This window comes from Scleropages formosus, chromosome 11, assembly GCF_900964775.1.
Source record: "Scleropages formosus chromosome 11, fSclFor1.1, whole genome shotgun sequence".
Lineage (NCBI taxonomy): Eukaryota > Metazoa > Chordata > Actinopteri > Osteoglossiformes > Osteoglossidae > Scleropages > Scleropages formosus.
In genome coordinates, this window is record NC_041816.1 from 23,866,955 (window position 1) to 23,881,075 (window position 14,121).

The window sequence follows — 14,121 nt, forward strand, 5'->3', positions numbered from 1 at the left end:
CAACTGTTTTCATCTTTAAAAAGACTGGAAGACGTGCATAGCAAATGGATATGGGAGCATATATGTTAATAATTTTGCTTAATGGAAAATGGTTGTATTTTATTGATTTAATTGTACTTAACCATATAAAGCGAACTTTTAAAAAAAAAACATACTTAGCTATATAGTACCCTAGACAAGACACCCTAACTAAAACAGGGTTATTGTAAATATTATCCATGCATCCACATTCAATAACCGCTATGTCGTGAGCTGAGTCGCAGTGATCCGGAGCCTATCCCGGAAGCAGTGGGCGCATCACCCTCGACAGGACACCAGTCCATCACAGGCATAAACATAATCTTTGAAAAACATCGACAGCATACAATAACTACAACCACCAACGCATTTATTTCACACTTTTCCCCAAAGAAGCTTACAATGTTAATCTGCTTACAATTATTTACCCATTTATACAGCCAGATAATTCTACTAGAGCAACTGAGGGTAAAGCACATTGCTCAAGGGTCCTACGACTGGAGGTGGGACTCAAACCTGCGACCTCTGGGTCCAAAGACAGCAGCTGTAATCACTACACTACCAGCTGTGCCCAATCCTGTTTAAAAGCATCATGCTTGATAACCATATGCTACCAGAAGCCTGAAAAACAATGACCATCCCTCACAGTATTGTATGAGGTGATAACCAGCTGTGAACTGGGTCCGGTGTGATGGCCAGTTCTGGGGCGCACACATCTGTATGCCAGATGTGGCTCACCTGATGGGTGGGGATGGTCATTCTCAGCACTTAGTGCAGCAGCGAGCCACTCAGCTCCCTACGGGTGCGGACTCCAGACCCCAGCACTCCTATGGGAAATGCTGCAAGATCTGCACAGCCACCATCACACCATGCAGCTGGCCAATCGCATAACTGCAATACAGTAAAAACCACCAGCAAAATTAAACTGACACATGCATTATGGCTGATATTTTGACTAAAGCCATAAACATCACCAAGAACAATAGTCACCCGCAGCTCAGCCTTTTCACACCCTTACCATCAGGCAGACGCTACAGGAGTGTTAAAGGCAGAACTTCAAGGCTGAAAAACTGTTTTTACCCACAGGCCATCAGACTTGTGAACGACACCCATCCACTGCCTCTCCAACCATCACGACAGACACCGATTACCCTCTGAGCCTGAGAGGTGTCAACTACCTCCCCCCATCCCTCCTACACACACATACACATCCACAACGCCAATATCATCAGAGACCACAGACTACCCATGTACGACTTCCATGTTTACACTGCGCACTGCACGCTCGATATACATATATAACTTTGTTTCTTGGATTTTTGCACTAATAGCAATTTTTGTAAATTTGTGATTCACGCCTTGTGTTTTTCTTTCCTTATGTCCTTACAATTTATGTCATAGGCTGCCGAGAAGATTCACAGAGTAAGAATTTCATTGTACGGTGTAACGAACTGTTTACTGTACACATGACAATAAACTCTTGAATCTTGAATAAATTCTTTTTTTTTCCCCGCATCGTCTCAACCAATCAGATCCACCGATTAAGATGAATCTAATTTGAGAATGATTTTAATTTTTTTTTTTGTTGAACTTCACAGCGTCCATGAGCTTTGCAAAGTGAAAGATGTAGAGAGTGAATTTTCTCGTGAACTTCATATCATAAACATCCTTGAGTCAAAATTATCAAAAGGCCTCCATACGGGGTGTAACCTATCTCACACCCTAAAGCTTCCTGGATGGACTCCAGAACTTAACAACTATACACTGGACAAGTGGTTTTTGATACTGGAGGAACAAATGAAAATACTGTGCTGCTGGAAAGTATGGTAAGTCCTGGTGTCCCTTAGCTTTAACCACAAAATGGTTATTTAATGAGAATCAATGTTTATCATGTGAAATAATAGATGTGCAATGACCAATTCCATATTTTATTTTTGAGGAAATCACATGCATAGTAGAAACAGAAGTAGTGTAGGTGCGAAATTAAGTGAAACTCAAATTACACTGGTTAAACTAAGTAGGTAAGTAGAGTCAGGGGTATAAATCATAGTCATTTACTCATCTTCTAAGTTAAAGATTGAACATTTAGACTTTATGGGAAACATTTCATACATGAATAACGAGCCTCCCTACAGGGTTCACATACTTTCAAACAACTCTGTATGTTAAAGCACAAGCTAGAAATAAGGAATAAATTACAAATATTAAGTATTTCAGTGTTACTGTCTCATATTGAAATACTTTATTATTTGGTATTTTAACTACTTATACAGATACAGTTGCCTTCTGACAGGGGTGTGGTGGCACAGCAGGCTTGGCCAGGTCCCGCTCTCTGGCAGGTCTGGGGTTCTAATCCCACTTGGGGTGCTCTGCGACAGACTGGTGTCCCATCCTAGGTGTCCCCTCCTCCCTCCAGCCTTGTGATGCTGGGTTAGGCTCCGGTTTGCCGCAAGTGGTTTCAGACAGTATGTGTGTGTGTGTGAGTTGCCTTCTGTGAACATATGTCCTAGGAAACAATGCCACCCCCTCACAACGGGAATTCACACGATGGGTCAAAATTCGCTGAATGAATTAACTCTTATTACCAAGGAATGGGGGTAGCGCTTCATTGGGAAATTCTGCTCAGCGTGGTCATAGGGCAAAAGTGAAGTGGAACAGAGAGCTTACTTTGCATAAAAGTTGCGGTGAGGAGCAGACATGATGCAACGAACTGCATGTTCCTCGGTCATTGTAGTTGGGGAGAGGAGGGGATCTGACCATGCTCTCCTACCAAACGCTATTGCTTAAAGAATTGTGGGAAAAAGCCCCCACTCCCCCTAAAACTACCCTTTATGTCCTCACAGGAAACAGTTCATTACTCTCTTTACATAATTGTATACCTCACACCCATACCGCATGGACAGACTTCTGCAAGGTCCAGATCCACTCGTCTATCCAGAAAATAAACATTATCAGACAGTTCCTTGTGTTTCAGGTCAGGATCCAGGTTCAAATCTCACCTCCAGCTGCGGTACCACTGAGCTAGGCGCTCACCTTGAATTAATAAAGTAAAAAATACTATCCTGTATAAATGGGAAAATCACATGTCTGCATCTATCTCTCTTCATATGTTGGTGCAGCACACTTTCACTTGATATGACAAAATAAGTGCCTAAATAAATAAGTGTACATTTTCTTGATTCTGGCTTCATTGTGGTGGAACAACCTCCCCCGCTCACTCAGAACTGCTGAATCTCTGTCCACATTTAAAAAGGGGTCGTAAAACTGACTTTGCCCATCATCTCTCAAGCTCACGTAAGGTGTAAACGTGTATGCTCTATAACTTTGAGATCACACCTGGATAAACCTTTATGTAGCTACTCCTGTAAGAAAATGTAAATGTTTATACATATTTTAAAAAAAAAAAAAAAAAAAAAAAAAAAAAATTACTAGGAAGGTGATCAGGTACCGTGGATATTCAGATAAATTTTTATGCACCCATTCGTATGATGAACGTTTGTTCATATGGGTGTCTGCTAAATGAATAAATGTAAATTTAACCCCAAGGTGCTTTGGAGTAAAAGCATCAGGTAAACGAACAAACTGATGGTACAGGAATAACTAGTGATAGAGAAATCAATGGTCTGCGAATCACTAGGGCAGCAAATTACTGAAATTACACATTAACAGAATGATCCTAAAACCATTGCATTGTTATTCTCCACCAAGGAGAAGTGCTTCGCCATAAATGATCCAAACCATTTGTGAGCACAGCATGCCAGAACACCGAGGAAGCGCTTCAGTGCCGTTCCCGAACTTAAACGGCAATGTTGCTGAAAACAAATTATAAGACTTGGCAAGATTTTAATCTTCGGAGCCCCTTCATCAGAAAAAAAAAAAAAAAGGCCATAGCACTCCATTAAGAAAAAACCTGCTCATATAAATACATTTAAAAAATGCTCTATGTGAAGCCATCCATCTGATTTCAATAAACATTCACTTAATTAGATTTCTGGGAATATGGCTTCCAGAGCTGGTCTCCACAAGGCTCAAGCCAGAGTGCATCTTGTACATGAAACTGCTCACACGGCTATAGGCCCAATAAACAGGTTTAGCCACAAAAGCCCCAGTAAAGAACCTTGGGGGGGGGGGGGGGGCAAGAGAAATCAATGTCCCAGAAGCCCACCAAACCACTGGGTTACCTGCTGAGAAGCTACACCCAAGAACAGCACCAGTGTCCCAGTGGACAGGACCACCTGGACTGGGTGTTCAAGAAGGACTGCATCAGAATCACGTGGCCAGTAATGCAATTAGGGAGGAGAGGAGAGTCGTGCGCGCGCAACACACCCACACCCACACCCACACCCACCCTTAGGCACCTGCGTGCCCTTCGCCGATCAACTCGACTGCAGGCAATCAAGCCTATTACAGAGCTATTAAATACCTATTAAAGTCTTATTAAAGCGCTATTAAGAGCTCAAGCTCCACTTGTTGACGGCGCGTAAGCGGTTCTTCAAAGGATGAGGTCACGAACGCATCGCGCGCCGCGTTCAAACGTCATCTTCAGCCATCCATCCGCCCGTTAGACTTACGAGAGGCGCGGTCAATTCGGTCACTAATTCGGTCACTAACGCGGTCTTACTTCCTTCAACACATCGCTCCGAACGCGCTCACAGCCAGTGGAAACAATAAGGAGTGTCACCAGGCAGAGCCGTGTCGTGATCGCAGCTTCTCAGCGCGAACTTCTTGCCTTTGATTTAATGATCACACACTGAATATGAGCAACTGTTACATGATATGTTACCGCTCTCGGCGGCAACGTGATTGAAGTGTAGCGGCCGTTCACACTTACCTGCGCTCGCAGGATCACGCGTATTCTCCATTTCAAGTAACACATCGCTCTCAGCGCGATCCTGCAGGAGGTTCATCTTGTTTCAAAATACGGGCTACTTCTATTTTTGAAGATTCAAAGGCCCGATGGTTTCGGTGCCGCTATTTAGCGGAGCAGCCCCGTTCGGCGTGCGCTGTGCGCGGCTATTCACGCTTGAGAAATGTTCTGCGCCTATATTACGTATAGGTTGGTTTCAGAGGGCTGACTGAAGACCAATAGGAGACGAGTCTCGTGGTTCAAAGAAGGGACTTTTTGCGCCGCCTGTCGGAGTCTGATTTACCGTATCGTAGCGGAAGATGTGGCTTGAATCACTTAGTGGAAAAAGTCTCCCAAACTGTACGTGATATATTCTCTCTTGAATATTCTTGAAACCATTTGTTACATTGCAGCCATGGGAAATCGACGTAAAAGCAAGGACACATTCCCGGATTTACTCCATAAACTAAAGTAAAAACTAATATGCACAACTGTAATGTTAACGATGGCGGCACTACTGCCTAAACCCGCAGTAGTTTAACTAATCAATTATAACAGTCAAAGAAAAAAAATGTAGGTAACTTTTACCAGCGAAAAGGAAGTCTTGAATGGGAAAGGGCTATAGCCCCACTTTTCCAGCAGCAGGTTTTCAGTTGAAAATTTCTTAAAAAGGAGAGGGGGGGAATAAAAAAAAAATGCAGAAACGGAATTGCACTTCTGTATGTTAGTATATGCTAATCAGCTAATAGCTCAGTGTGGAGTTGGTTTTACGTGGATGTATATAATGTTACTTTATTATTAAAACTTTCACATTTATACAGAACGAAACACACATACAGTGACAGTCTGAACCGTTTGTCCTATAGGGGGTCGCGGGGAGCCGGAGCCTAACCAGGCAGCGCAGGGCTGGAGGGGACACACCCAAGACAGGACGCCAGTCTGTCGCAAGGCACCCAAGGCGGGATTCGAACCCTAGACCCACTGGAGAGCAGGACCCGGTCCAACCCACTGCGCTACTGCGCCCCCCCAGTCAAACTCAGATCATGAATTACATTTTTCGGGCAGCTGGGGTTTTAGTGACATCTACTGGTCAATAGCGCACAAGGTTTCATCTACAACCCCACGTGCGCCTGCACGAGCCGGTTGACAGTCGTATGAGCGTTTCTTGTATCTGGAAAAATTAAAATCATAAATCTACTAAACCAAATCTCTCTTACTCACTGAAACAAATTACTCATGAGTAGCACCACGGCAGTGGTCACCTACAGGCTGGTCATAAATGTGCACTTTCATTTCTACTGTATAAATACAGGTAAATATGTCACTCCACTCCTAGTATTTAATATGATCTTATCCTAGTATGTGGAACTACTTAAATCAAAGACAATATGCTTGGCAATCTGACAGCTTGCTTTGTCTCAAATATTAGTCTAATTAGTTTGGTGTATAAAAATAATCTAAATTTTAAGTGTAATTGGAAAACACCATTTCCTTTTCTCTAAGGCTGGGATATTTTAAAATAATTTAAAATATTAAATGGAATCCTCTTGCAACGTTTCCTGTAAAGGACTGAAGTTAATGGAAGTTGTGGCACTTTATTTGATAGCGGCTGGACCTCCCAGCCCCCAAAGCCTAAATAAAGAGATAAAGAAGAGCATTCATTTGGACTGGAGGATATGGCACTATAATAATTACACAAAGTTTTTATCTTGCTATAAACTAGTTTGTTTCATTATTTAGTGACTCCACAGCTTCTGAATAAGGGTTAGTAGAAAACACATTCATTTAGCTGACGCTCTTCTCTAAATTGACTTACAGTGTCGAGATACAAAGTATTACATTTCAAATATTTTGATAAGAAGATAGCTTTAGAGGAGGGAGCTGGTGGCTAGTGGTTAGAGCTCCTGCTGTTAGACCCAAAGGTTACAGGTTTGAATCCCACCTCCAGATGTAGTACCCATGAGCAAGGTACTTATCCTGAATTGCTGCAGTAGAATTATTGAGCTGGGTAAATATTTGTTTAAAAAAAATCTATTTCATGTGACAGTTTAATAGTTGCCCATGGCAGAGCTCCAGAGAATAAGGCACTGGATAGCAGCAAGTCTTGAAAACCTTAAGGCTTAAATACTTTATTTTATAGCAATACCACCATGGCATAGAAACCTCAGTTCTATTAGTATTTTAGGTATGTATTTGCTTTTAAATACTGACTTGTCCACAATGTTCACCTCTAAATTCTACTGTATTACTGTACTTAAATTTAGAAAAAAACAATTTCAGACATCAAAATATAAAATGCATTCAGCAAGTCGGACAATATTTTTTCACATATCATATGCCAACAGAGTTTTCTTTAGTGACAGAGTAGGCCGACTCTTCACTTCCGCTTTTGCACCGCTTCCGTCTGTAAAAAAAAAAAAAACTACTTCCGCCAGTTCTCGAGACTCTCGCAAATCGGTAAAAAATCACCCGAAAGACTTCGGAGTCGTGATCAGTTTCTCAGCCTTTCTTTGCTTGTTTCCTATTCAGTTTTCGACTCCCTGCTCACCAGCACCACTGCAGACTCTTCGAGTGCAGCGCTTGTGTGCTGTTTACTACATTACCAATCATGCAACAGCGCTCGTGGTAATTCAGGAAGTGTAAATTGTGTGATTAACGCGCTCGCCGCGTTGACATCCGGTTCAGCGTCTCAGCGGGAAGAAAGGTAAAATGGCAGGGCTGTTAGTTTGATCCTTTATTACAGGCGTTATGCCACTTGTTTTATGTCATTAGCTATTTTCTATCGTAATTATAAGTAACTGCTTTGCTTTGTACATGGAACAGATTTATTTTTAATCAGAACAGTTTAGTCTTTCCTTCCTGATAGTTTTCCACCGTGTCCTCCTAGCTAATTTAATTAGCCACTGCTGTCTGTCGCGAGGTTACATAATCCTGACAGGCGAAATAACGTCTAGCATTTTTTTTCTTTGACAGAGTTGCTGCACAAGGCACACTTTGTAACCTGTCGAAGTTGCTTAGAAATTAAATAATTATTTAATAATGAATTATTAATCGGTCTGTTTTGCACACTGAGGTGAAAATAAAATCCCCCCCCGCGGCGCTGTTACTAGAAGAAAGCGGGCGGGATTTATTAATTATTTTCACCCCTACTAAGGACGGTTTCAGTACATATTTACACCTAAATCACATCATTATCACCCTTGTCACTCCGCTATGTTGTAAACTTGGGTTGGGAATGAGTGCTTAATTTGATGAAACTGTATTGCCTTAAGTTTGCAAGTATGTCACTGTTAAACTAAGATCACTAGTTTAACGTCCAGGGACTGTACAAATGTTGGAATGAAACACACTTTTTCAGCTCTTAGATAATGTTTTCCCTTCCTGTAAAAAGCCACTAATTCGTGGATAATAGAGTGAGCGCGACACAATGGATGAGACTGAAGCACAAATCGACTCACTCCGATCCGCCGTCCTGACTGAGCTCTGCGGTATCCTGACCAGTACACAGAACCTGTGAGTCTTCATTTCCAGTAAGATATCTCCGTACACACCCCCATCACACAGATTTACAATGAGAAGCTAGTATAAACACCGATAGGTTGGTGCTATTTTGTAGGTTCTATAAATGGATACAAGCTTACAATATGGAAGAAAGGTCACTCATTTAGTCCCAGTGTCTGTATCTGCTCCTTGAGCGGTTCTGTTAAAACCGTGGCCTGCATGTGTAATTTATGCATGATTTCTTCATGTAGTTTCTGTATTCATTTTGTGTACTTTTCCTACATAGCAATGTCTTCATTTATTCTAAAATGAATACATCTATAATTAATAGGCAGATGATAGTGTAATGGCCTGAGCTCTTGCCTTTGGATCCCAAGGTTGCAGGTTCAAGCTTTACCTACTGCTATCCCTGAGCAAAGTACTTGTTCTGAATTGCTCTAGTACAGTTACTTAGCTGTTCCAGTGGATGAATAATCGTAGGGAGCTTAACAGTGTAAGTTGCTTTGGTGGAAAGTGTCAGCTAAATGAGTGAATGTATGTTTTATATATAAAATAAAACATTTAAAAGCTAGTAGTTTGAGCATTGCATTATAGATGAAAAGGGAAGAATCTGCACATACAGTGCTGCTTGACAGTATTTGAATCTCTTTTCTCTTAGTTTTACTAGGAAAGTTTTAGTACTTTATACAAGAACAGTGATCATCCCTGTAGGGTTCACATACTTTCAAGCAGCACTGTAAGTAAGCCATTGTAAGTCACTTTGGAGAAAAGCATCTGCTAAGTGAATAAATGTAAATGCATTATTTATTTCTGATTTCAGTACTTATATTTGTTAGCCAACTAATGCCGGTACATTTGGTAGTCTGTGGCACTTAATTTTAAGCCTTAAACTTGTTTTCCTGTTTTTAACTCCAGTTTTTAATCTATTGGAAAGAGATCAATTAATCTGTTTATCCCTTAGGATGTATTGGAATGCCCAGTATTGGTGCTTTTGGAATGCATTAATGGTTTTGTTCCCCTTTCTTTCTATGATGTGGGTTCTTGCATTCTTCTCCAGGGTGAAGGAGCTTCAGGCACTCGTAGTCCTTACTGATCCAGAAAACGGGAAACTTCTTCAGTCTCAGGCTACTGTGAGTAAATAATTGCTGTTTGCAACAACAAGTTTTTAGGAAATAGTTTGGGAATGGATCTCCAAGGTAGTTTTAATTTAGATTGTGTGTGGGGGTTTTTTTTTTTTTTTTTTTTTTGGAAAGATCTAATGATGACAAGACAAATAACACTGATTCACTCACTTCCATAATTTTACAGGCTCTAGACTCCACCTGTGTGTGGAAGTCACTATCACTGGCTGCTGAAACAGATACTGACTTGTAGATCATGGCTGAGCAGGAGACCAAAGGAAAAGGAGATGGGAAGAAGCTGAGGGATACTGACAATGACGACGAGCTGTCTGACACAGCATCTTTGAGTGACTCTGAACCTGAAGTCCCTTCTGTGACATATGGCACCAAAGTAGAAGACCTGTCCTCCTCTGGGAGTGAGTCCTCAGATGAAGACCCCCCTGAAGGCCATACAGGCTCCCAACAGCCTCTTTTCCAGCTGAAGGGAATGAGTGCTGGCTTCTCCTCCCGCAGCCACAACATCTTTGACTGTCTGGAGAGCTCTGCCAAGAATGCGATGCCAGGCTTGGGAGAAGACAATCTCATAGACAAGACCTTTGTACGGCCCATGCTGCCTCCACTGGCTCGCCAGAAGAAAGATGGAGACAAAGGCTGCCTGTCAGCCTCTAAGCCGTCCACAAAGTCTGCTTCATCCTCCAGGGTAGTGCCAGACTATGTGGCACACCCAGAGCGCTGGACCAAGTACAGCCTGGAGGATGTGCCTGAGACCAGCGACAGTAAGAACAGCCAAGTTGCCCAGGAGTACATCTTTGGTCTACAACAGCAGAGACAGGGGAGATGGCCTGTCAGTGTCCAGGAGTCTTTTACACCCGTCTTCAACCAGGACCACTCCAGCATGTCCGACAAGAAAATAGTGTTCTCTCGACCAAGCCAGGGGGGTGAAGCACAATTAGAACGCAAGCCTGTAGTGGGGAAAAAGAGTGAGGTGGGCCTGTGCCATTTGGAGGACTTAGATCAAGAATGTGTCCCTTCCAGCACTGGCAAAAGGAAGAGGAAGTGCGGATCAGATAAGGGCGATGTAGGTGATGGGCAGGAGCAGCCGCCGACTCCTGGGTTTAATAGCAGCCGGAAAGTCAATCGCAAAAACTTTCGCAGAGCTGCCGAAGGGGACGAAGACTGAGAAGACATTGCCAGACAATCCAGTGTGCACAGCCTGTGAAAGCTAGTTAAGATATGGCTTTTAAGTCACTGATTTTTCTGGCCCTAAACATATATTTGTCAAACGTATTTAACAGTGTTTGTTTGCCATTTTAACATGGAGACAACTTGGAAATACATGTGTTCTGGTGTACATAAAATTTTAACCCTGTCAGTGATGTGGTCATTTAGGTTTTGTTTTATGGAGTCCCCCTCCAAAGTACCTTTCCTCGTACCTTTCCCCTTACCTTTTGTATATGTAGTTAGTCATGTCTCAGGAATGCATCTGATGTAATTCTGTAGTACTTAAATATGTTGGAAGTGTCTAAAATGGGCTTCCACTTTTTCTGATGGCAGGTTGTGTATGCTTTTGTATTGTCTATCTTTGATTCAAATATTGCTGTTTGCATCCTTGTTAGGTGTCCTTGTTCATTCGCTAAAATAAAGCAATTTTGTTTGGCAGATTGTTTAAAATATGCATTGCTTGCATTTTTTTTCCCCATTTCTCCACTTTATATAGCTGAGACTTTAAATGAGCTCAAGCTTACTTTTTGTAGCAGTTTATCTGCTCCTTAACATGTGTCTACATTCCCGACAGTACTTTAGCTTAATGGATTACATAACAGACGGAAGAACATGAGTTAAATATTCACCTCAGTTGTTTCTGGAATGCAACGTGTTCTCTCTGCCAGTCTCAGTGACATACATGCCATAGATTTCTAATAATCACCTGCAGCCCACTGGTCTACAAACACAACTAGTATTCATGCAGATCATTTTCCTGGATCATACATAACTTGTCCTTAAGTAATTTGTTCCTATTTGTAGCACCTTTTATACATTTGTGAAATCCTCTGTGGTAAAACCGGCCAAGAGCACTATATTTAAAATGATTTTTCATTTCATTATCCACACCCAGTCACGATTGCTCTTTTGAACCCATTTTATATAGTCTTTTGCAGACCATCTTGATCGCTTCTCATCTACCTTCATTATGGGCTACATCTCAGTGCTGCTTAAAGAAACCCAAACTAAACCCGAAACTGCAGACCAATTTATTCCCTTTCCATTCCAAACGTTCTCCAACCAATTTGTTTTCCGTTACCTGCAATCTTTGCTCAGAATTTTTTCTCTTATGGTTATCGGTATGGATTCAAGGTAGGCCATTCCAGAAAGACTACATTCCTTGTATTTTCAGAAAGTCTTTGGTGTGCTAGAGCTCAGTTCTCATTGTTCTCAACCTTTCTGCAGCATCTGATGGTCAACCACCAGATGACTTACTGAGCAGCTTGAGAAGATTCTCAGTGAAATGGTTTGAATCTTACCTATCAGGTAGATTTTACCAAATAGTTTGATGCAGCTCCCTCTCTGCCAATTCATGTTGGAGTTCTACAGGACTCAGTTCTCAGCCCCCTACTCTTCTGTATCTATACAGATTTGTGTGGCTTTGTCTTTGCCTCTCATGTCTGATCTCACCATTGCTCTGCAAACAACACTCAAATCTTCCCCTCTTTTCTCCCAACAGCTACAGATACAATATATCCTCTAGCATTTCAGAATGTCCCTCTGACATCTCTGCCAGCACAAGTGTTCATGATGTACAACAGCTTCTTAAGTCTGAGATCCTTCATCTCTCCCCTGGCTTTTCTGCCTGTTGCAAACTCTACTTCAAACAGAACATCTCACTCCGCTGATCTGCTCTGTTACTTGAGAGCCCAATGAACTAAAGGCTCTATTTCTACACATTGAAGCCATAACCCAGTCTTGAAGGCAGTAGCATTTATAGAATACGCCTGTACCTCACACTCTCCCCAGTCTCTGCTAGAGGCTGTGATATCATTTCATCAGAATTACTGCTACTTCCTCCTGTCTCTTCTTCCAGATTCCTCCATCAACCACTACAACTGATCCAGAATATCGTACGAGTTGCGTTCAGCCTGCCAAACTGAACCCATGCATCTCCGTCATCTGTCTCCTGTAATGCTCCTTGCAATTAATATTAAAAATATGTCATGAATGAAAAGGTCACAGTAACACAAGTCAATGTATCACTATAACTGACTAGTCGCAAGGCACCCCAAACGCGACTTGAACCCCAGACCCACCAGAGAGCAGGACCTGGTCCAACCCGTTGCACCACCGCACCCCCTTTCACCTTAGCTTTCATTGTCTTTCAAATAGGCTCACTAAGATAACTGCATACATTTTCTGTTATGGCTACGAGGAGACAGTCCCTGGTGATCTGGAACATCTCATGCTCCTGCCTCTATCTCCTGAATACTGTGGCAGGACTATTGACAACATGTTGTAAATAAGTATGCCTGAAAAAAGCTACTCCAGTGTTACATTTATTTATTTGGTAGATGCTTTTCTCCAAAGCAACTTCCAACAAACTCTGTGTAGTGTTATGAGCCCACACACCTTATTCACCACAGTGACTTACACTGTTAGATACACTACTTACACTGGGTCACTCATCCATACATCAGTGGAACACACACACACACACACACTCTCTCTCTCTCTCTCTGTCAATCACACACTATGGGGGAACCTGAACAGCATGTCTTTGGATTGTGGGAGGAAACCCACACAGACAGAGGGAGAACATGCAAACTGCACACAGACTGAGGACTCAAACCCACATGCTCTTGCACTACCCAGATGCTGTGAGACAACAGTGCTGCTTGCTGTGCCACCATGCTTTCAAGGATTTGTAAGTCTTATAAGCTTATAAATTTGCTAATAATTCTGAATTCTGGTAAACGGGGCCTCTAAATAAGAGTTTGTTCTTGGTTTTGGCACTGTTAAGCCATAATTGGGTCCCTCTCTCCCTCAAAACTGCTGAATCCCTCACAGAATTCATGAAGGGTCTTAAACCCATCATTTTTACCCACTTCTCTCCCAGGTTCCTGAATTTTACATACATTTGTTCAACAGTTTCTTTTATCTACACATTAAATGCCTTAGACAAAAGAGTCAACTAAATAAATATAGATAAAATATAAAAAAAAAAAAAAAAACAAATGTTTTTATCCTTTACCTCCCTACTTACGATAACCATTTTCTATGTAGCCCACTTTCCTGTACTGCACCAGCAAAGTACACACAGAATGGGGCGGATATTTGGTTTCTGTGGAAACCAGGGTGACTTGTGAAGCTGTTTGCTGTCATGTGGATGTTTTCGGTGTGGAGCATTTTGTAAGACTCATCTGGTGACCTACCTCAACAGCTATTAACCATCAAGAACAGCCAAGAACTCGTGACAGTCACCTCGTCGTGGGGTTCTCTGTCACAAGGTATGAGGTAACACACATTTATTGTTATTATTATTATTATTATTATTATTATTATTATTATTATTATTATTGGGAACAGTAAATACAAATTTTTAAATGTTATCGAAATATCCACACTCACCCTCTCACTCATTGCCCT

General features: G+C 41.8%; 2 protein-coding genes across 3 annotated transcripts in view; one reads left to right on the forward strand and one right to left on the reverse strand.

Annotated features, from left to right (window-relative positions):
• Positions 1 to 5,026, reverse strand: part of LOC108941207 (anoctamin-5-like) — a 36,249-nt gene extending 31,223 nt beyond the window's left edge. Inside the window, exon 1 of the mRNA XM_018763881.2 lies at positions 4,850 to 5,026. Coding sequence (XP_018619397.1) covers positions 4,850 to 4,925 — 76 coding nt within the window. The 5' untranslated portion in view covers positions 4,926 to 5,026. The remainder of the gene's footprint in view (positions 1 to 4,849) is intronic.
• A 2,488-nt stretch (positions 5,027 to 7,514) lies between these two features.
• On the forward strand, positions 7,515 to 11,140 carry tssc4 (tumor suppressing subtransferable candidate 4). Of its 2 annotated transcripts, none has more exons than XM_018763365.2 (4): positions 7,515 to 7,568; positions 8,256 to 8,394; positions 9,423 to 9,495; positions 9,674 to 11,140. In XM_018763365.2, the coding sequence occupies exon 4, from the start codon at positions 9,743 to 9,745 to the stop codon at positions 10,664 to 10,666; it is 924 nt and encodes a 307-aa protein (XP_018618881.1). In that variant the 5' UTR covers positions 7,515 to 7,568; positions 8,256 to 8,394; positions 9,423 to 9,495; positions 9,674 to 9,742; the 3' UTR covers positions 10,667 to 11,140. The 2 variants fall into 2 exon arrangements, with proteins under 2 accessions (XP_018618881.1, XP_018618882.1); XM_018763366.2 differs by having other exon boundaries at positions 8,256 to 8,377.
• Positions 11,141 to 14,121: the final 2,981 nt, after the last annotated feature.